The sequence below is a fragment of the Hoplias malabaricus genome, chromosome 7 (genome assembly GCF_029633855.1).
Source record: "Hoplias malabaricus isolate fHopMal1 chromosome 7, fHopMal1.hap1, whole genome shotgun sequence".
NCBI classification, from domain to species: domain Eukaryota; kingdom Metazoa; phylum Chordata; class Actinopteri; order Characiformes; family Erythrinidae; genus Hoplias; species Hoplias malabaricus.
In genome coordinates, this window is record NC_089806.1 from 37,319,149 (window position 1) to 37,341,947 (window position 22,799).

The window sequence follows — 22,799 nt, forward strand, 5'->3', positions numbered from 1 at the left end:
TTTTTTTGCTGTAATTTTTTTAAAAGCTTTTATTTCAGTGAGTTATTTTGCTTTTTTGAGATGAAAATGGCTTGGATATTTAGTGATTGGGATTTCTAACAAAGGAAGATAAATGGTCTGATGTAGGTGTAACCCCAGTTTGCCAGGAGAAATAATAGGTTGAATTGATTGGAGGTAATTCAGTTGCCGTTAGTTGTTTTTTTTTTTTTTTTTTTTTTTTTTTTTTTATGGGTTTTATAATGTTAGCTTACACATTGATGCTCTGTGGTTCTATAAAAGCCTTATTCAACAAAAGATCACTGACATAGCTTTCATTTTAGCATTACCCATTATGTGGGACTGCTTTAGAAATCTTTAACGATGACGATGGCCTTTTTTATATTTTTGATACACTGCTGATTAACCTATAGCTAGATAGATGACCTTGAAGATGCACATAACCTCAGTTATGAACCTTCAATCAGTGCCAGTTTAGTTACACGAGTGTATACACACACACTTTCCTGACCATGATTCAACATTCCTGCTAACTACAATATTTTGTTACTGCAATTTTGACTAACTCATCAATATTAGGTTTTTTCTTAATACATTGTTTTTTTAATCTTTCTCTGAATTTGAAAGAAAATTGTTTTCTTGTTTTCACGTTAGACTAAACGGGGGTGAAATTCTGTTACCCATTTGGTACAAACTGATGTTTCTTAACTAATAAATCATTTCAACCTGTGAATCCATGCTGCATTGTGATTCTTCTGAGAGGGGAGTTTATTTCTGCCAGCTTTGTTAACCTTTTATTAGCTGGTTCGGTAGCAGCTTCAGATAATTTGAACAGACCAGAACTGTTAAACCTGCAATGCTCTGCTGTCTATAATAAACCTAGAGGGTTTACAAGCATTGAACTCAAGCTCTTATGCCTAATTCTAGTGGGATTACTGTAATCTGGCCTGTAGTACATTTTATCTTGCAGGGCGGGGCGTAATCAGTAGACGAGATGAATGGACACTTAATTTCCATGACTGAGAGAAGGCACTAGAATAGACAACTCAAAGAACAGCAATTCACTTGGAAAAGTTTTTTTTTTTTTCTTTCTTTTTATGATTTTAAATACTTTTTAAAATAAAATCTGCAAGTATGAATTATTCAGTAGGTATCAAAAATGTTCAAGTCCTCAGATTATCAAAATGATCAAATCTTATTCACAAGATTATTTGATATCTGCAGTATACTCATCTACTATAAGATTAAATTTAAAATTATTCAATGAGTGGCCAACATGTAAATACAAACTTTTGTATGAATATAAACCTGCTATTGGGCGGCAGGGTGGTGCAGCAGGTAGTGTCGCTGTCACACAGCTCCAGGGACCAGGAGGTTGTAGGTTTGAGTCCTGCTCTGGGTGACTGTGAGTAGTGTGGTGTGTTCTCCCTGTGTCTGCGTGGGTTTCCTCCCACAGTCCAAAAACACGTTGCTAGGTGGATTGGTGACTCAAAAGTGTCCATAGGTGTGAGTGTGTGTTTTGCCCTGTGAAGGACTGGCGCCCCCCTCCAGGGTGTATATCCCACCTTGTGCCCAATGATTCCAGGTAGTCTCTGGACCCACCGCGACCCTGAACTGGATAAGGGTTACAGATAATGAATGAATGAAAACCTGCTATTTGTTCAAAAGTGTGTAGACACCAATTATAGCTACTGAATGTAACACGTTCACTTCAGTTAGTTGTATAAATCTCCCTAAAAACACACAAAAGGAGATGAGAGGAGCGGCTGAACATGAAGTAAAGCTCAGAATCCTCACTTCAAAGTGTGGACAAAAGCTGTAAAACCCTGCAGCATATTATTTTATTTGCCGTCCAGAACTGATCATCCAACATTAGTACCTGATCTCACTAATGATTTTGTGGCTGAAAGCAAATACTTACAGATATATTCCTGCATCTTGTCTAAAGACTTCTTAGATTAGAAACTGTCTGCAGCAAGAGGAACACTATTTATAATCTTCTAAAAAAAAAGAAAAATAGAAAGCCTTTTGCTGTAGAGGGTATTAACTGTTGCATAATTTCCCAAATCAGATCCAACTGTTTCAGCACGATCGAAACTTCTCTTCCTTTCCTTGTGTCCATCGTTTAGGTCACATGATCTTAACATTCCCTACACTGGCACTTGTCAGCAGCCCAGTTCCTGTCTATCCCCCTGCTTTCCACTCTCATCGCAGTATTAACCCTCTATAAGCAGCAGTGACCCACAGAAAGTAGGCCACAAGGGCAGGTTGTAGGCTTCAAAAGGAATTAAAAGGCCATTTCCAGAGCCTACTGCCCACTAGACTTAGGCTGAATGCCACAGCAGAGTCACTGGCCACAAATCTGAGTGAGTGCATCTTGTGTGATGACTGTTGATTTGACTTCCTGGTAAATCTGTCTCATTAGAGCTGGATCAGTATTTACAGACTTATGTTTATTTACCCCCCCTTTATTCACATTTCTGATTCTGCTCCAGAAATACACTACATCAGCCAAATGTTAGCTTTAGCTCATCCAAGATTCTTTTTTAAATCAGTAGTTCCCTTTCACCACAGCAGCCACCTCTATTGTTAGTTTGGGATCACAAACACCGGTCCTAATCATCCCAGTGCTACTGAATGGAGAGCAATCACTCCAGAGAACACAATTCAATAGGCCCTCAGCCAAATGATGCAGAGCTTTATATCCCTCAAAACCATGCAAATGATTGGGCATGGTGACGTGAAGCTTATGCCCAACTGCTCCAAAGCATTTCATTTTGCTTCTCTCTCTCGCTCACACACGCAGCACACTGTTGGACAGGTTAGTGTAGCCCACAATGCTTTGCATGCTTCAGGCATGAGGCTGTGTCTGTGCAGGAAATACTCCGGGACATTAACGGCTCCGTACCCGAGGTCTTTACTAGGGCACTAGCGGGATGAACTCAAATGTTGCAGATCGCTGCCTTCACACATACAGCCCCTCATGCGTGTGTGAAAGGGGTGTGTTCACAACTATACGTGCATGTATTTCAGAAATGGGTGCCTCTATTAATCGACTAATAAGAATGGATGGCTACCTTCATTCATTCATAAATACAAATTTATCCTTATTCATGGTCATTGTGGGTCCAGAGCCCACAGAGGACCACTGGGCACAAAGAAAGGAACACAGCCCTCACAGGGTGTCAGTCAGTGGTGGCTACATACATATGTATACTGTCTACTGCAGTCACAGACAGCTGCCTAGTGGGGCTTGTAACTTTAGCTGGGGGAGGGGGCAACCCCAGCTAAACTTGCTGCCCATTCCTTTCCTTAGAAAACAGGAAAGGAAATTCCCACTCACTGCCGCAAAAGTTCCAGGCATGCAATTATGTGGTAAATGGATACTTCTCATAAATAGCTGTAAAGTGCATGTTCCTAGAACCCTACCTCCACTTGCACTTTTACCCTGTGGCTGGCAGTCAGTGTCCTCTGTCTGGAGTGAAGCATGGGGACGAGTGAATTCAGAAGTAGTTGGAGTTAAATCCTGCTCTGACCTCATCACACTGTTACATCAGAGGAAGGCAACTTTATCTTGTCTGTGTTAATGAGAGTGTATACAATCTTCAGGAGCTGCAGTCACCTCTCCTGATCCTTTTAGATTTGTCAGAACTGCCTCTGACTCGATCTCAGGGCTCAGAGCCAATGTCAAAATCCAGAAAATAGAGGAAGGACAAGACACGACACTTGAGAAACAGAGAGTATTGCACAAAAAGAAATATATTATCTGAAACAGGCTCTACATTTTAAACAAGGTATTTACATTGTACAGCACAAGAAACTTCAAAACCATAAACAATACACCATGCAATAAAAAACCTGCATAGTTCTTACTTATTATACATTCTGCAATTTGTCTGATATGCATTTGAGGTCTGACTTTCACTGGCCAGTGAGAGAGAGAGAGAGAGAGAGAGCAAGAGTGAGAAAGAGAGAGAGAGGGAGTGAGAGTGAGAGTGAAAGAGCGAGAGAGAGAGAAAGAGTGAGAGAGAGAAAGAGGGAGAGAGTGAGAGAAAGAGCGAGAGCAAGAGTGAGTGAGAAAGAGCGAGAAAGAGACAGAGTGAGACAGAAAGAGAGAGAGAGAGAGAAAGAGATCTAGAGAGAGAGACTCTAAGAATCATGGCTGCATAGTTATTGTCATCCCTAAAATAAACAGCCCTTCTGGGCATCGTTATAGCATCAGCTCTTTCAATGACGTCATCAGACGGCAGTGAATCACGAGGTAATGCTTCTGTTCGATTACTCTCTGCTCTATAATGTGGCCACAAGACACTTCTGGAAGCACATGGATAACGACCGTGGAAAATTGGTTATACTGATATCAGCAGTGGTGGTATTATTTCTAGAATAAATACATATAAACAAATATATATGTAGTTTTTAAAAGATAGTCATATCTATTATAACACAAAATGTGTATTATTATTGTTATATTTACCTGATTTAATTTGAGAAATTATTGATTATTCAAACAGCTTTGGAAATGTTAACCATACAGACATAAAATCAAATATATTCTTTATTTGTTTATTTGTATTTATTCTATTGTAAATGTTGTAAACAATAACATACCACTATGAAAAACAGATTTATAAAGTATTTTCTCAGAACACAGAAATGTAGATGCTCACAGATGTAAATGCAATGTCAAAAGGAGTCATTTATAAAGTGGTGGGCATCACTGAAGCATGTGAAAATCTGCAAGGCACTTTTGACATGGGTCAACTACATGCATTCATCCAAAGTCTTAACTGGCTTGGTTTAGAGCAGCCTACGCTATAAAGGCTAACTCTGAAAAGAGCAGCGTTTATACAGCACTCCTCTAACAAGCCGTGAAGGAGAGAAGCACTGAACAGGAACTAATAGAGTGATCTGTATTAGTCACTGAGACACATTCAATAATGTAGTGACTATGAAGGTTTTTCAAGATACAGTTCGCCCAAAACTCTTGAATTCAGTGAATAAAAATGTGGGAACTAGTCATCACCAGCTCATATTGGTTATTAGCAATGTTTTGGTGACCCATCGCCTGAGAGCTGTAAACTGCACATTCTAGCAAAGCATGGTGGTGGTACTGGCCTGTTAGTGTGTTGTATTGGTAGGCACATTTTAGGTTCGCTAGATGCAAATTCAGATACAGCAGTGATCCCACGTACCATTGCAAGACACACTAATGTTAGCGTCACTGCTGCTCTGAGAACGACCCGTTACCAAAAACATACCTGCTCAGTGGTGCTCCTGTGTGAGTCCTGACCAGGGGGGTACATAGGGTACAGGGGGGCTGCTTGTACAAAAACATTTAAAGTGTTTTGAAGCAAAAGCAAAATATATGGGGTCATTTACCCACTCTCCCCTAGAATATTTATTTAGATCCAGCTTCTCATGGAAAAGAAACAAACTTGTAAAGTTAAATCTACTATAAAACAAATTGGAGCGTATGTTAAATACACATCCACCAACTTCTAGTGAACAGCCTGAGACTGATGGAGAATGGAGGTCCAGCAAAATGATGAGGTCTTGGTTTTGGTCTTATACTTGAACAATATCCATCAGTCCACATACATATTAAACTTGTCCAGCATACCATGGATATGATGAACGGGTCGGTTTCAGGTGATACGTCCACTCTGACCACACACAGTAGCTGCACAGTGATCTAGATTTGTTCTTAGCTGCATCAGCTGGGCTCCTCCTACACGCAGCTTTTCCCTAGAACAAACAAGCACAAACACACACATACACTTAATGGAAGGAGAACTATGTGGAGGTTAAACTGCAACTGAATCCTTTCAGAATTTGAGGTTTAAAAGCATATTAAGGGGGCGGCAATGAGGCACATGAGGTAGTCTCGCTGTAACACATCTCCAGAATTCTGGGACTGTGACTTCAAACCCTGCCTCGGGTCACTGTCAGTGAGAGGTTTACTCTGTTCTCCCTGTGACTTCTTCCCACAACCTAAAAGCACATAATAATATGTAGACTGGCTATTCAAAAGCATCCATAGGTTTGAGTGTGTGAACGTCGGTGTGTGTGATGCCCTATGATGGACTGGCATCCTGTTCAGGATGTGTTCCCACCTGGAACCCAATTTTCCGGGTAGGCTCTGAACCACTGCGAACCTGAACATGATGAAGCAGTTAAACATGAACTAATAAATGTACAAATATTAAGAGTATCTTGGAAGAAGACTCTTGTTTGAAATTAGTGCATTCAGTTTTTCCCTTTGAAAAAAGAAACCACTATGTTTGAAAATTCTATTCCACTGCCAATACATATCGACCTGTGTACTAGAGGTGGGCGATATCAATACCAATACCAGCGTTGGTATCGATATTATCGATATTTAGATCGATCCGCCCACTTCTACTGTGTACATTTTTTCCAAATCAAATGTCACTTGATTTTCTAAATTATGACATGGTCAACATATAATTTTATAACCAAGCTTACACTTCCTGCACAAAGGAAATTTCATTTGACAACTCTAGCTGTTTACATGGAGTGGGGGATTTTAGACATGTTCAAAGTCCTACGACGCATAAAGAAACATGTAACATGGAAGATTCCCCAATATTGATATGTATACCACTGACAAGTGACATAAATCCTGATTATCATTATAACATCCCACTAATATCCACTGCACCATCTGGCAATGAGATATATTAAGCAAACAGTCAGTTCTTGAAAATGGGGAAACATAACAATCTGAGTCACTGTGACAAGGGTCAAATTGTAATGGCTAGATAACTGGGTCCGAGCATCTCCAAAATAAAGGCCTGTGTGTTTTTATCTGTATGCAGTGGTTTGTGCTTGCCAAAAGTGGCCCAAAGAAGGTCGACCTCAACCGGTTCGTGGGCAGCTAAAGACTCATGAGTACACATGTGTAACCAAGGCTAGCCTACCTGGTTCAATCCCATAGAAGAGCTACTATAGCACAAGCTACTGAAAAACTTAATGCTGGTCTTGGTAGAAATGTGTGAGAACAGAGTGTATCAGAGTTTCCTGCAAGAAAGGGCTGTGTGGCTGCAGACCGACCAAATGGCCCATGTTGACATCTGTCCACCGCTAAAAGCTGAGTTAACCACAAGGGTCAATATCATTGCTTTACAAAAGCATCACTCGTTTTTCTCACATGGACATGGACTTTCGAATATGAGCATGAAACTGACCTCGGAATAAGTTCAGAGATCTATTTAAGGTATGACCAGAATGTAACTATAGCCTGAATGTTTTAATATTCTTTGAGCCCTTCTGTATAGCAGTGTGTGTAGAGTTGTACTGTAAAAAGATTCTGGACAAAAGGCATGTCACAAATCCTGATGTCTTCAAAGTCCAGCTGAACTGATACAGATCATCCCTAAAAGCTCAGCACATCCCAAACATTCATAACATTCTGAAAAATTCCACCCCACACGGCAAGCTACAAACAGGAAGCAGATCACACGTACTCAGGAAGTGGCTGAGGGCCAGAGCAAATTTAAACTTCTGCAGAGTTCTGAATTATCCATAATTGAGTTTTAATGTAAACGACTAATCTGAGAGAATACTTTACTGAAAAAGCCTAAGTCTGACAGTGAAATGTGAACATTTTTAGTGATTCTCAACTGGGGCATTAAGGCTGTGAAAATTTCTGTACACATACCAACACAGCGCTGTGGTCTATGTTCAGACAAGAAGCCAAATCCTTTACTGATATCCTTTTAATCTTCACATATCCAACACACTTCAGTCTTCAAATTACATCCCAAAACAAAACATCTGCTCTCTTTCCAAAAAGCAGATCATGTTCACAAGTTAAAAAAAACCAGATAAACATTAGCTGCTTCCCTCATTACAAACAGTTTTTCTCCTCTCGTTAACACTGACCCGAACCCACTGTAGAGAAGGGCCCACTTGTGCTTTATTCCTCTTGATCCCCCAACCCACCCAACCTGTTGCTGCATGTTTGTTTTGTAGCCTTCGCTGCTTTTGTTCACTGCTGAATGTTACATAATGGCCAAAAAAGGAATTCATGTGCGCACCCACCCTCAGTGTCCACCCCCTCTGCCTCTGCCGTTTCCTCTTGTGTATGCCTGTTTATGTAACTTGTATGCCAGACAAATCAGGGCAGGCTGACTGACTGCCTGAGTCTAAACATACACAGATGACACTGAGACATTTACACGCACCACAAACCAACCAAAGAATCAACGTGTAAGAGTGAAAAGACAGCCGCAAACATATTCATAAAGAGTATAGAAATATGCAGTGACAGAGATACATGTATTACATGACCTAGTTCCGTGGACTGTATCTTTGCAAATTGCTATATGTTTTGTGAACCTCACCAAAGATCTTGTGACAGAATGCAACCAAATCTTCACAGCAAGGTTCAACATAATGTGTAAAAGCCTTCTGAGAATAGCAGAGCATGTAATTGAAACAAAAGAGGGACAACATCCCTCAACACCCCTTAATTTAAAATAAAACGCTGGGTGAGAACCTGTCTCCATTCTTTTGACCTTGTAGAAAGCTGATTGTTTAGCTTAGGCTTGGAATAGGGTAACAGTCCTCATCTGGTTTAATCATACTTGCTTACAGTATTTATAATACCACTACTTATTAATCTCCGGGAGGTGCTACAAGGAAGGTTTCTTGGTGCCAAACTGAGGAACAGTTTCTAACCGAGAGCGATCAGCTTTCTTAACCAGAAAAACAGCAACCCTGCTGGTGCAATCATACCACATAATCACAATTACACGCACGCCATGCCATCCTACCTGGAATCATTGGGCGCAAGGCAGGAATACACCCTGGAAGGGGCGCCAGTCCTTCACAGGGCAACACAGACACACACACACACATTCACTCACACCTACGGACACTTTTGAGTCGCCAATCCACCTACCAAGGTGTGACTGTGGGAGGAAACCGGAGCACCCAGAGGAAACCCACGCGGACACAGGGAGAACACACCACACTCCTCACAGTCACCCGGAGGAAACCCACGCAGACACAGGGAGAACACACCACACTCCTCGCAGACAGTCATCCGGAGGAAACCCACGCAGACACAGGGAGAACACACCACACTCCTCACAGACAGTCACCCGGAGGAAACCCACGCAGGGAGACACAGGGAGAACACACCACACTCCTCACAGACAGTCACCCGGAGGAAACCCACGCAGACACAGGGAGAACACACCACACTCCTCACAGACAGTCATCCGGAGGAAACCCACGCAGACACAGGGAGAACACACCACACTCCTCACAGACAGTCACCTGGAGGAAACCCACGCAGACACTGGGAGAACACACCACACTCCTCACAGACAGTCACCCGGAGGAAACCCACGCAGACACAGGGAGAACACACCACACTCCTCACAGACAGTCACCCGGAGGAAACCCTTGCAGTCACAGGGAGAACACACCACACTCCTCACAGACAGTCACCCGGAGGAAACCCACGCAGACACAGGGAGAACAAACCACACTCCTCACAGACAGTCACCCGGAGGAAACCTACGCAGATAGATCTGTGCTGGTATTTCACATCTTAGTTCAGCACTTGAGCATTCAGTGAACTCTTTGCATGCCATAGACTATATTTAGATATCTATCCATAAATGTTATAATGATCTGAGTTTGAGGCTAGTGTCTAAATGATATCTGTCTGTTTACGCAGAATTCTTCAGTCTGATTCTTTATACATTATGCATTCTGACCCCCCTTCTATCAAATTAATTACAGACTAATAAATACAACTAAGCTGCATTACAGTAATGAGTGTGGAATGCAGTCTGCCTGAACTTTGATAATAGAGTCGATTGTTAAAGCAGTGTAGAGTTGCTACTGGCACAGTGAATGACACAAGAATCCCTGGTGAAGCATATTACTATATTTATCTCCCTGAATAAAAGAATCTGTTTCTTAGGATACAGAGCAGGGACAGATTGTTAGTTAAATCTGAACAGTTTTCCTACTTGCTGCTCTAGGGTGTTTCAGAATGTGCAATTCTAGCAGGAAGACTAACCATTATCTGGCTTTTTAATAAAAAATATTATGATTATAAAAATAATCATAATAAAAAATGCACCTGCCCTTTAAAACCTTCAAGACACATCATCAGGAGGAGTGCAGCAAGGACTACATTTTACACTTTGGCCAGAATGCCTTATTAATGCACATCCGAGGCTTTTAAGACTTGTGAGCGGTCCAGTATACGCCTACACCAGCCTACAGTTTTTACTCAACCTTATTCTTGTCCTAGATATGAGAATCTGAGAGGACGCACACTGGAAACTTCAGATAAGATCCTACACAAAGCACCCCATTAGACCTGCCCTGCCATTAACCCATCTGACCACTCTGCTGCCATGGAGACCACAGACCACAAGTAATGCAGCCATACTCCCATCCCACTCACATACACACAAACACACATAAGGTCGTTTCTATGCAGTATTACATCAGAAGTCAAGAATGCATTCAGCAATCAAACAAAAAAGTTTTTTTTTCCAGTCATCAATCCAATAAACAGTGCAGTCTTGCAGTGGGATTTCCCAAGTCAACAAAACAAACAAACAAAAACAGTACTTTTTAGGAGTTTAAGCTAAAGCTTTTTCTACACCTCCACCTACAACAACCCTCACTGACAGCTTGAGCGTTCGCTTTGGACACCATGCATGGTCATCTTCCACTGAGTGGAGCTGCTCACAGGGATAAATATAACCACATGCTGGCTCAACCAATCAGTCTCAGTCTCTCAGCCTTCTATTATCCTACCTGCAGCTCTCACTAGAGACAGGAGGAGAATCTACACACAGATTTCCTGAAACTAAAAGACTGATGTCAGCACATACCAGATAAAAAGCAGAGTTGCAGCCATTGATAACAGCGGTAAATAATTTATCGACTTGCTAAAAAATCAATCTGAATAACCCAACCATTATCCCTTATGTCTTCTCCTCTCACTTTACCTTGTCAAAATGTCAACAGTATTCTAACTCCATTGGTAGGACATTTATATTTGATCTTTCTCAGTACAATAGGCAACAGAAGCTGTTGTCATTCGTCATGTTCTTTTTCGTGTCTATGTGCAATTTCTACATGGGAGACATTGATGGGATTTTCAGATTTGCTGTTGATGTGCTGTGTAGTAAATAAAAGAATTCAAAGCCTGATACATTTTGTCCTAGCGACTGTTTTCTTGGAACCTCTAAATTATGAGGTTGTTAAGGAGTAAATGTGAATGATGGAGAACTTATTACAGCACGGAGACCAGCAGAAGCCATATGGCACCCGGTGGTCCTTGCAGCACATGTATAATGCAAACGTTTCAAAGGTTTGTACATTTCGGTTTTAAATACATTTTCTGGAGTCTTGACCGTAGTTGTGTATATTGTTGATTAAAAAATATTAACAGCTTATTCTTGCAGCCTTAGTCTATTAACATATTCAAAATTTCCCAATATATCACATCATACGTCATAAAAAATCCTGTTAAATAAAAAAATAAACATTTCTCTCAATCTGATTTTAATTTACTTTAAAGGAACACTAGGTAAAATTTTGTGTTTGTGCTCCTGGGCTCCCCCTACAGTTGCATTGTGTAATTAATTTTTACAGCACTGTCCTGAAATCAAGGAGGAGGGGGAGAAAAAGGAGATGGTTTCCTGCCTGCCATCAGAAGTTACATAGTGCAGTTTCTGCAGTGCTGAGCCCAAAGTCTCTATTCTCCTATTAGAGGTCAGTGAAGCATCACAATAATTCTGAAGCTGTAATTTTAAGGTAAATATACTACCTACAGTCTTAAAAATAAAGGTGCTACAAAGGGTTCTTTGGCGATGCCATAGAAGAACCACTTTTGGTTTCGTAAAGAACCATGCGTGTTTAAGAAATGTGAGATCGTGAAGAACATTTTAAAAGTTTAAAAACCTATCATGCGATTTTAAGTTTCTTAACCCATTTAAATATAACAGCAAAAATGGTTCTTTATGGAAAAAAGAGGTTCTTCTTTGGCAGTGCTTTATTTTTAAGAGTATAGTGTTCTTTTAAAAATGTTTTAAGATGTTACTACCGGTGTTTATTGGGAATACAAAGACAAAGTGCCTTCTCCAAACATCATATTGCCATCACTACATATGAGTGTAACGCCACATAACATTGCCATCCCACTGTCTTTGATTGTACTGCACACTTGCATAACTGAGAAAAAAATGTACAAAAGAGAACATCAGCACTCAATGTGTATGTAACTGGCTATGATTACAGAGAAGGACACAAAGCACTATTGAAGGTGTTAAATATCAGTCAGGTCTGACAATGGACATTACAAAACAACAAGTCCATGCAGCAGTTTCTGTGTCTGCAAATGTGAATACATTGGATATGGTCTTAACATATACATTATTACCAAAACTTTGTAGATGTTCATATGATATTTTTTCCAAAATCAGCTAGGAAATAAAAGCAGATTTTTTTGCTTTCAGCTACATGAACATTGGTGAGGTCAGGTTCTGATGACCGACGTTCCAGATTTAGATCTTGACCACAAACACCAATCCAACTCGCCCCAAAAGTAATGAATAGTGCTCTGTAACTCCAGAGAATGCAATTTCTCTGCTCCACAGCCCAGTGTGGGAGGGTTTATTTTTTACCCAATTATCTCATGTTTGGAATTGTGTGTGATGACCTTAGGCTCATGTGTGACAGGTGCAGAGCATCCTATTTTAGAGATGGATGCTTTTCTGTATCAGCAAAAGTAGCAATCAGGACAGTACACAAACGTTTGAATATATCTTGTATATGCATGTGTATAATATGCATTACATATTCAACAAAGCGAGCCACAAAACTTTTGTTTGTCCTTTAAGTCACTGTTTGACAAAATGGACTAAATATCAAACAACAGTAAAGTGATGTTTCCCTCATTCTGTACGATGTATTTTGAAACATCTATGAAATTTGATCTAATAAACAGCGGAACTAGGTCAGACCACCTGTAGGGTTATTATTTTAGTATTGTGTGAAGAGACCCCTTAGAGAGTTAAAAGAACCAGACTAACAGGGTAGGGCAGCAGAGTTTAAAAAAAATCAATCTTGGACTCAAGCCTGGCTGCTCACAAGTACTGAAATTAAAAACATATCTTCAGAAAATGTGTTGCACAAACTAATCAAACGTTCATCAAGTTCTCTTCGCCTTCACTCATGACCTTTTTCTTTAATCCAAGTGTGCTATCTCTTCTGACACTTAAGGTGTTACTGAGATTACGTTAACTGCTGCAAAACCTTATCCAGTTCAGGGTCCAGAGCCTACCTGGAATCATTGGACGCAAGGCAGGAATACACACACACACATTCACTCACACACTCGCACCTATGGACACTTTTGAGTCACCAATCCACCTACCAACGTGTGTTTTTGGACTGTGGGAGGAAACTGGAGCACCCGGAGGAAACCCACGCAGGGAGACACAGGGAGAACACACCACACTCCTCACAGACAGTCACTCAGAGGAAACCCACTCAGACACAGGGAGAACACACCAACTCCTCACAGACAGTCACCCGGAGGAAACCCACACAGACACAGGGAGAACACACCAACTCCTCACAGACAGTCACCCGGAGGAAACCCACACAGACACAGGGAGAACACACCAACTCCTCACAGACAGTCACCCGGAGGAAACCCACACAGACACAGGGAGAACACACCACACTCCTCACAGACAGTCACCCAGAGGAAACCCACACAGACACAGGGAGAACACACCACACTCCTCACAGACAGTCACCCAGAGGAAACCCACTCAGACACAGGGAGAACACACCAACTCCTCACAGACAGTCACCCAGAGGAAACCCACGCAGACACAGGGAGAACACACCACACTCCTCACAGACAGTCACCCAGAGGAAACCCACGCACACCAAACTCCTCAAAGACAGTCACCCAGAGGAAACCCACACAGACACAGGGAGAACACACCAACTCCTCACAGACAGTCACCCAGAGGAAACCCACGCAGACACAGGGAGAACACACCACACTCCTCACAGACAGTCACCCAGAGGAAACCCACGCACACCACACTCCTCACAGACAGTCACCCAGAGGAAACCCACTCAGACACAGGGAGAACACACCAACTCCTCACAGACAGTCACCCAGAGGAAACCCATGCAGACACAGGGAAAACACACCAACTCCTCACAGACAGTCACCCAGATGATATGTTGTCAGTTTTGCCAGATATTTGCCTAAAAACAATTTCAATATCTATAGATATCAATAATTAATTTCCAAGAAAATATATAGTACTGTGGAAAAGCTTTAGGCACATGCAAAAAATGATGGAAAGTAAAGATGACTTCAAAAATAATGGAATTAATTCTTTATTACTTGAAAGAAAAAGACAACAATGTGCAGTAAACGTTAATAAACGAAAGAAAGTCAGTATTATATGTGACAAACATTTTTTTCCCTTAAGTATTAGTCCTAGGTACAGTTTAGACAGTTTTATAAAAAAAAAATTAGATGGTAGTTTTACTGAGTGCCTTGGAGAATCTGCCAAAATTCTTTTAATATGTTGGATTGTCACACTTCTTTGTTGCTTTTTTACAGACAAAAAATTATAATTTTTTGTAACATTATTATTATTCATAAAGTAAATCTAAAATGTGTTTTACTGACTCAATAATGCAGAATTCATAAAATAAATATCTATATAAGAATTTGTACTCAAAAAAATAGGGTGCCTAAAACTTTTGCACAGTACTGTATATTTATATTTTAGAAATGTTTATATATCTGTGATTTTGTGCAAAAAGATTGGTCAGCTGTTTCCATATCAGTAAATGCCTCATAAATAAATTATAGCATTTATAATGACAGCAAAAAACAAACTGATCAACACAAGTAACAAATAATAAGCCTGGCTGTGTGACAGCTTATGGAAAGTTCCAGAGTGGAAAAAACAGGTAGGGGTCTGAGGACACTTCATAAAGAATTTAGTCCACTCATTAAATGCCCCTATGCTTAACAATGGTACACACTTGCAGGCATGACAAGCAGCCCTGAGAGGACCTGACTGTTGGACTTTGGGAAGAAGAGTGATGCAATGTCACAGTGAAAATAGACACTGGATCATGTACGCGAAACACCTGCTTGGCCACTTATCTGAAAACAGATGGCACACCTCTCAAGCTGAAGCAATATCTTGCAACAGCCTCAGAGCAAGGGGCTCTGAACCCACGTTCTAAAACGAATCACTCGGTCACTTTAATGACAGGAAAAAAAAACAGATATCATGCTTCGTGTCAGTGTGTGTGTGTGTGTGTGTGTGTGTGTGTGTGTGTGTGTTTTGTTGACTCCCTCAGTGAAACCGTTGGTAAACTAACCTGTACTCCGGCTGAGATAGGCATTCAAACAGGTCCTTGGCATTGAACCGTGACTCCACAGCAGCAATCTGAAACACAAAGCCATTTAATATGTTTTTGTTCCAGATCACAGTGTGTGCCATTGCACGTTCTTAGTGTCCTCATTTACAATCACTGAATTGAACGTTTGGAGTTAGTTCAGTTAAGTTTCATTATCGCTGCTTATTTGGATCTGCCAGTAAATCAGTGTTTAAAAAAATCTAGCTTTGTTCTCCAACCCTCTCAACACAGCAAGCTCAGACAGAAACTGCACTCATTTTCCACCCACCTGTGTTGAAATATTGTAATATTTTTGGGTACAGCTTTGATATTTTGTAATTATTTGCTCAAAATATTCTATCATAATATATGTATATCCAATTCCCATTTGCAGAAACGATGCTACAAAACTGGTACCATCAACACAATAATCTCTACTCTATTCTCCAGGAATTACCAGAGAATTAGTTAACCAAATATCAATCCAATGTTATGTAAAGTTATTATGACATTAACGCTTATATGATCAGTGTGGTCATGTTAGAGCTAACTTTACCTCACTGGTGTGAATAACTGTAAGCAGGTTCTGAGCATCCTCAACAGTGCTGTCCTCACATAGTACCCTTAAAGACAGAAAATACACAACACAATTACTCATCAGTGTATGGTGCAACCTAATCTTATACATATTACAACAAAAGTAGTACAAAAAAATTCACAAAAGGAACAAAGCACACATACAAGTCAAAAACACCAGATTCCACAAATCTGTAAATAATCAGGAAAATCCTTCATGGTGTACACAAATAGGGACAACAACAAATAATACTTTTCTTAGAAAAATGGATATGATGTGCCTTCGCAAGGGGCTAGTTTCATAGCTCATATAAAGCATGGGAATTCATTTTTTAAATGAATAATCCTATTTCAAAACCCAGAAAATGTCAAGTGGTTCAACTCCATATTCAAATGTTATTTTCTTAAGTGTACAAATGTATAAAAAGTGTCAAAATGTATATATTTGTACTTAAATAGACATACTTCTCTATAATGACATTGGATACAAAGAGAACATTTATTCATTTATTATCTGTAAGCGTTTATCCAGTTCAGGGTCGCGGTTGGTCCAGAGCCAACCTGGAATCATTGGGAACAATGTGGGAATACACCATGGAGGGGGCGCCAGTCTTTCACATGGCAACACAGACACACCACCTACCAATGTGTGTTTTTGGACCGTGGGAGGAAACCGGAGCACACGGAGGAAACCCATACGGACACAGGGAGAACACACCACACTCCTCACAGACAGTCACCCTGAGCAGGAATCGAACCCACAACCCTGGAGCTGTGTGACTGCGACACTACCTGCTGCGCCACCTGCTGTTTAAATATATCATGTACCTTTTGTGTACAAGGTCATTATACAGAGTTACATATATTAATATTTTTATATATTTTAATATTTTTATATATATATTTTTTTAATATTAATATTAAGTGCCATAACAAGCATTGAGTATTCCTGATTTGCTGTTAAGTATTGTATTTGTTTCATTTCACAAATATGGTTACAACACATCACATGAAGCGGAGCTACATTTTTGTGGAAGGTATTGGCAACATATAAAATATCTGAAAGACTGTGTTGGGTATTTTGCTTTAAAAAATTCTTTACAAAATGATTGTATAAAAACAGCTTAACTCTTGAGAAGATGTGTTTTTGTGTTTTTATCTATAGCCATCTTCTTAAGCCGTGATATTATTTGCAATAAGACATTCCTGATTCTGTTCTATGTCCTAGGCAGGTTTGAGGACTACAACAGAGAGATAGAAGAAAGCTCTCTCAGAGTTAGGTGATGAGGTCTAAAGGAGAATGAGTTTGGAGAGGGTGGGAGATAAGGAGGAACGAGGGGAGAGAGAAAGAGAGAGAGATTGAAGAAGTTGAAGAAAGATAACGGACAAAAGGAATGCTACAGCTAGGAGGAAGTGAGAATGGAAAAAAGAGAAGGAGATAAATATAAGCAGAAATGGGGAACGTGAAATAATGAGAAGTAAACACACGCGAAAAGACAAAAAGAAGGAGAGAAACCTTTTTCTGTATTACACATGCACTGTGGTTTTTGGTTTGGGGCAAAATGAGACTGGTACAGTGAGAGAAAGGTGTGTGTGTGTGTGTGTGTGTGTGTGCAGTGATGAGTCATCCCTCTGCTTCCAGCACATGAAAATTACTCTTAGCTGTATCCATGGAAACAGCAACAAATCTCTCTCTACACCTTTACTAGTCCCTGTGCAGCACAGTCAGGACAAACACAAAAACCAAGGGTGCTTTCAGATGTATACACCAGGAAGTAGGTGTGAAATGCACCTGATAAACTCTTATTTCTTTGCTGGGGAGCAGTAAACTAGAACAAGCATCGGCCTATTAGAGTGGTTTAAGTACAGCAAGCTAAATTCTGGTACATCTCTGAACGCCTCTCTGTACAAAGTGTCTGATGTGATATTATTTGTTGTAATAAAAAAGCTACATTTTAATTCAAGAACATGAACAACACTCATGTTTTGAAAAAATAATAAAAATGCAAATCACTGATCACAACTCCCAGAAAACATAATTGTGAATATATGACAACAGTTGTCATCATTTAAGACAGCTACATAGTGTGACTACTGCAATGTATCAAGTTAATTCAGGGCTAATAACAGCCTTGTGGGGAATCTTCACCCTGTCAAATATGAGAGAGTGAGTTACAAGCCACTAGGTCCATGAGCTTTTTTTAGTTATTAAGAATTGTTGTGTGACTGTTGTATTTGATTAAATGAATCAGATGCATCAGCACCAGTCCTCAGAGAAAAATCTATCCATTGTCCAAATTTTGGCAGTAAACCATCTTCTCAATCCCATAATAATAATTTGGTGACCACTGCTCTAAGCTAATGCTACTGTAGATCAATTTAAATCACATAAACCCCCCAAAAAACTCATTTTAAATTTGGCATTATAGCGTACTGAAGGACACGGCCATTTTGTGGGAACTTTCATTTCCTCTTAGAAAAGTATGGTCAATAGGAAGATATCAGTCTTGTTCCCCAAGGCTCAAAAGCATTGCACAATACTCTTCCAAAAACCAAGATAGCCAGCCTTTGAAAAAAAGGTAAAGACATGCCAAGGCAAGCCAGGCTCCAACTGATTCCTCCTGCCTAACATACAACTTCCTTATACTTACTCCCTAAGGTCAAATGCCTTGGTTTAGTGATAATGTATAAATATTATAATCAGTATTGCACAGATTGAGCCATGTTTATTGTTCATCTGTGATAAGCAAGATGAGAGTCATCATAGCTTAATCTCAAGGTCAGAATGCATTAATCACATCTCACATCTCTTTAGTCTGGATAATCTTTTCATTTAACCGTGTTTACCACGTCCGTTACAGGGCTAAATGTCTGAGGCTAAGGGGCAACATTAGCTTTGCCAAAGCCTGGAAGCGACTGTGTAAAAGTGATCAGAACTGACATAAACTGGAGTATAGAGCAAGACGAAAACACTGACACAATAAATAATAAATCATACTGATTGTTATTTGGTACCGAAGCTTGAATACACACTGGTCAGCCATAACATTCAAACTAGCTCCTAGTTTCTGTAGTGTATGTTCATTTCATTAGCTACACATACTACAGTCTGTATAGAAAAACAATGTGCACTTATACGATAAGCAAAGCTGATGAAATAGACGACGAATGTAGTTAGAGTTTGCTGGTGAGTATACAGCTGCATAATCATGGCATGGTAACTGCTCAAAAACTCCATATTATCATAAACACAACAAAAAAATTGGTTTAACTTTGAATGCATGTCTACATGCTGTTTAAGACCACAGAGTCTGGCAGTAGGCCTAGCTCAACAAAGAATGGAGTATGAGTGCACACACACACACACACACACACACAGGTGACCTTGCCGTAATGAGCAGCTGTTAGCAAGTCTCATACCCTTCCTCTCCAGAAAAACGTGCTCTGGAGACACAGTGAGAAAAATTCCATTAGCGAGGCACCTGTCTGGAATGCTAAAAAGCTGCAGTCTCTACAGTAGCACGCGTGTATCCCCAAACCACATACAGCTGCATTGTCTGGACTCTGTATCCCAAACAGGAAAGATAAGATAACTCACTTCCAATAGATCAGAGATCCAGAACAGAGAGCCATGGATTATTGAATACTGTGCCAAAACAGCACGTCAAAGCCCTAAGGCTAAATTTAGCTTTAACATCTTCTATGTACTACTTGAAGTCGAAATAACACCAAAGCTCAAACAGCCATTTTCAGCCAAGTCTTAGACTACACAGTGCTGTAATCGGAGATTCTCGTTTTAAAAAATGGTGCCCGGTGCAATTATTTGTCATTATACAACGTACACTTCTCTAACGCATCTGTGGCAGTAAACACACACACACACACTAGTGCAGTAGGGGCTGTGAACACACACCCAGAGTGGTGGGCAGTCATCCCTGGCGCAGTTGTGGGTTCGGTGCCTTGCTCGGCACCTCAGCCATGAATGAGGAGGACAGTGCTGTTCCTTCACTCCCACCCACCCAATTTTCCTGTCGGTCATAGGAATCGAGCCAACAGCCTTTCAGTCCTAAGCTCTCTTCTCTAACCAATAGGCCACGGCTGCCCTTATTAATCCTCATCCAGGGAATTGACCTACGGACCTACATGTCTATTCACAGATATTAGGATTTTACCAGTATTTCAAGGTGATATTTGAAGATGTATTTATTGATCATTTAAGGGCATGTGAGGCAAGAATGTGAGAATCCAGGGATCAGACAAAAAAGGAGAGAAAATATAATAGAAATACAAGTATTTGAATGCTAAACTCTTGTCCTCACTAAAGGGTATGAAGGGATAAAGTAGTGAAAAGACTTGTGTACCTCTGGAAGGCCCCCAGCAACTGTGTGAGAACAGCAGAAAGCCTGTGGAGGCAGGTCAGAGCATCCTGGGGTGGTGGTGTGGAGAACAGCTGCCCTGACTCCATTGAGTCTGGAGAGTAGTTTAGCGCCGAAAACAGAGCAGACCTGAGAGAATTGAATTAAAAATCCTTTATTACTGAATACACAATGAACTTCTCATGCACATGGTTAGGGCAGAAGCAAATTATTTTTTCATTGAGAGGCAGACAAAATGTAGGTGAGTATCTTTTAATACACTGTTAGCATTTCAGTCCTTACTGAACCAGTAAAAGCAAAATGTTCATATGAATATGATAATACAATAACAGCTACTTAGCACATTTTAATTACTGATTTAGATCAGTCAAGTAATCATAACAGCCGGCATTCTTCTCTTCCAAATGCCACACTTCTCTCACCTGATATGACACACTTTGTTCCAGAGGCTCTCAAAAAAAGCCCACACTTCCAGACGTGAGGTTTGGGAAGGTGGTGTTGTGTCCTCCGCTGCCTCAGCCATTAGAGTGTCTCCGTCACTGGTGTCCTCTACTTTACATTTCTGAGGCTGATACAAAGGGAAAACACACAAAAACAGTACCCATGGCTGTCAAGAGTTTGAGTGGGAAAGTTTCTCTGCTTTAAGTACATTTCACACCAACTCTGAATCAACGTGTAGTGATGTAACTAAAAGCAGATCATTAAATCAATGATGTAATGCTTCAAAAACGAATGAGAACTTGTATGCATGTGTGCCTGGGTGTATTGAGAGTCACCTGGTCTTGCAGTCTGTTCCGGACAGTCTGGAGGCAGGAAAGGGCAGGGGTCAGTTGACCACTGTACTCAGACCTGCTGCTCAGCTCCATCAGTAGCTTTTTAGCTGCATGCAATGCAGTCAGAATAGAGTCGTATCCAACGGATGCATCTACAGATACAAAAAACAATAAATACATTCACTGACATTAGGAATACACTGCACATTTTCTTCACTCAGATTCTAGTCCTGGAGGGTTGAAATCAAGCACAGCTTGGTGACACCCTTCACAATTTAATTTCCAGTCAAATGGCCGTTCAGTAAAATACCCTTTGAGAGTATTAATGAGAATAATGAGAATAGATAAGCAGTTTCATAAGGAAAAGAAAACAATAATGTAAAAAGGCCCCTAAAACCTACACCCAACCACCATGCAAGTGGACCTGGAAATCCTCTCTTGCTTTGAGGTCTCACTGAATATATTCAGCATTACCTGACAACTCCTAAGACTGAGGTAGGAAGATGTCAGGGAAATTTCTATGCAGAATTCTTTGGAAAAAAAAATGGAAGCTGTAATAAAGGCAAAGTCCAGACAGACAAAATACATAATATAATTGGAGTGATATTTATAGGCAGAGGCTCCTGTGTAATTTTCTGGTAAACATAGTGTTTCTTCTTTTTTTTAAGTTCATGCATCATGCTTTGAACAGTTCACACAATAATCTTTGAGCAGGACAGGTGAAAAAGATGAAAAAGGGAAAAAGACTACACAGAGCACAGATAGAAAGAAACTAAAATAGCAGCGAGAACAGGGTGAAAGACCTAGTGCCAGCACTTTTTGTTCATACACTAGAACATACAAATATTCCTACAGAACTGTGGTCAACACTGTTTTAGAGGTCAGATTAAAAACATACCCACATCCACCCACACACAAACCAGAAGCTGTAGATCAGATGCAGGCAGGCATGTTATCCTGGGCACAAATAGAGGGGGAGCAGTACTTTTCCACTCCTCCACAAACTCTTACAGTGTCCTCCATGCCTCTCCTCCTTCCCTCCCCCTTTTCCCACCCTCTCTTTCTCTCTATCTCTCATTTATGCAAACCTAGCTCTAGGCCAAGAACAGCAGGAAGGAAAAGCACAGTCATGTTGCTACAGCACTGATGGACAGAACCAGGTCAAGCACGTAACTCCGCACATACATACACCAACCCTCTCAACCACCTACACACACATCCACACACAGAGAGAGAGAGAGAGAGAGAGAGTTCTCTTCAGCTTTCAGTGTCTGAACACTAAAAACTAGCACTGCTGGGATAGTAGGGGCAGGGCGACACACACACATATTCACTCACACACTCACACATTTTTCAGTAGCCAATCCACATACGAATATGTGTTTTTGGACGAAGGGAGGAAACCAGGAAACAAGAGCACCCGAAGGAAACCCACGCGGACACAGGGAAAACACCCAGAGCGGGACTTGAACCCGCAACCCAAGGACCCTGGAGCTGTGTGACTATCTATCTATCTATCTATATATATATATATATATATATATATATATATATATATATAGTTGTGCCAGACATTATTGGCACCTCTAGAAATTCTTCTTATTTAAATCTAACCTAAGTATAT

General features: G+C 40.5%; 1 protein-coding gene across 2 annotated transcripts in view; it reads right to left on the bottom strand.

The window, feature by feature from the left end:
- Positions 1-3,776: 3,776 nt before the first annotated feature.
- The window catches only part of swt1 (SWT1 RNA endoribonuclease homolog), a 28,320-nt gene continuing 9,297 nt past the window's right edge, over positions 3,777-22,799 (bottom strand). For both annotated transcript variants that reach the window (XM_066677712.1, XM_066677711.1), the window contains 6 exons: positions 21,179-21,327; positions 20,825-20,970; positions 20,388-20,531; positions 16,007-16,073; positions 15,433-15,500; positions 3,777-5,745 (listed from right to left, as the gene is read on the bottom strand). In XM_066677712.1, coding sequence (XP_066533809.1) covers positions 5,646-5,745; positions 15,433-15,500; positions 16,007-16,073; positions 20,388-20,531; positions 20,825-20,970; positions 21,179-21,327 — 674 coding nt within the window. In that variant the 3' untranslated portion in view covers positions 3,777-5,645. The remainder of the gene's footprint in view (positions 5,746-15,432; positions 15,501-16,006; positions 16,074-20,387; positions 20,532-20,824; positions 20,971-21,178; positions 21,328-22,799) is intronic.